The 1067-nt window shown below is 54.7% G+C and overlaps 1 protein-coding gene across 1 annotated transcript; it reads right to left on the bottom strand.

The window, feature by feature from the left end:
* Nucleotides 1-400: 400 nt before the first annotated feature.
* Nucleotides 401-1052, bottom strand: LOC109704835 (cellular nucleic acid-binding protein-like; the record flags this gene model as incomplete). The annotated part of the gene is made up of 1 exon (XM_020225619.1): nucleotides 401-1052. A coding segment is annotated over exon 1 (652 nt), but the record flags the coding sequence as incomplete, so codon positions are not given.
* Nucleotides 1053-1067: the final 15 nt, after the last annotated feature.

Below are 1067 nucleotides of genomic sequence, written 5' to 3'. Positions count from 1 at the left end.
GGGAAGTGAACGGAGAATACCAATTCCCGAACTTATCCCAGACCATAGGAGGGATACCAGGCAATCGGTTCCGTCGAATGTCTTTCCACCACACCTTTGCCGACTGTTTACGAGCAGCATACGGCTAGGTGTGCCTTTCCTCACTCTACAATGCATAGATCCCCAAAGGGGGTCTCGCTCTCGGTTCGTCACCAGCAGCTTGCCGGCACTGACCAATCACTAATTTCTTTAGGTAGGCGACATACCACCATGACTTATGCGTGCTGGGTAACTCCTCTGACCTGCGTCCTGGTCTCTACTATACTAATATGTAAATAGTAGTAAAAGACCACAGGAAAATGCATGCAATTGCTCAAACTACTTCATGCTAGAATGTATGATTGCTTTAATTAAATCATACCTGCGGTGACATCACCAACAGCAGCAGGTTCCTCGACTTGAGCCGCGTATCCAGGGCCGCTTAGCGCCTCCTGTGAATCCTCCGGCTGCTCAACCACCCCCAGCCCTCCAGACTGTGCCACAGGCTGCACATCCACCATCTGTCCCGAAGAGGTGAATGTCGACGCTGTCGGCAGGAGTCGTCCATCGTCCAAGGGGCAACCATGTTTCACGTGGCCAGACTGCCCGCAACGAAAACACCTTCCTTTTCGCAGCACACACCGCCGCGCCTGGTGGGATCCTCCACAAATCACACACCCCGCAGATACGGCGGTAGCAGACGGGACTCCACCAAACTGTCGCTGAATCTCTGGGGCAGATGCAACTGACGGGGCAGGTGGCACTCCTTCCGCGCACTGACGGGCCATATGTCCCGCTCGACCACACTTGAAGCACCGCCCCGCCCGATCCCTACAATTCCCCGCGTGATGTTCTCCACCGCAGATCACGCACCGCATAGGTCCTTGTCTAATGGACCGCCCCTTTTGATACTTCGGGGCTTTTTTGGAACTAGATTGTTTCCCCCAACCACCACGAGGCCGTTTCTTCACTCCACTCTCCTTGAACGCCTTGCGTTCCTGTCTTACTTCCCCAGCTGCCGCATCGAGTATCATAGGACCCGAAGCCGC

The sequence above is a fragment of the Ananas comosus genome, unplaced genomic scaffold (assembly GCF_001540865.1).
Source record: "Ananas comosus cultivar F153 unplaced genomic scaffold, ASM154086v1, whole genome shotgun sequence".
Lineage (NCBI taxonomy): Eukaryota > Viridiplantae > Streptophyta > Magnoliopsida > Poales > Bromeliaceae > Ananas > Ananas comosus.
The sequence above is the reverse complement of the archived record's forward strand: the minus strand, read 5'-3'. Positions and strand labels throughout refer to the sequence as shown.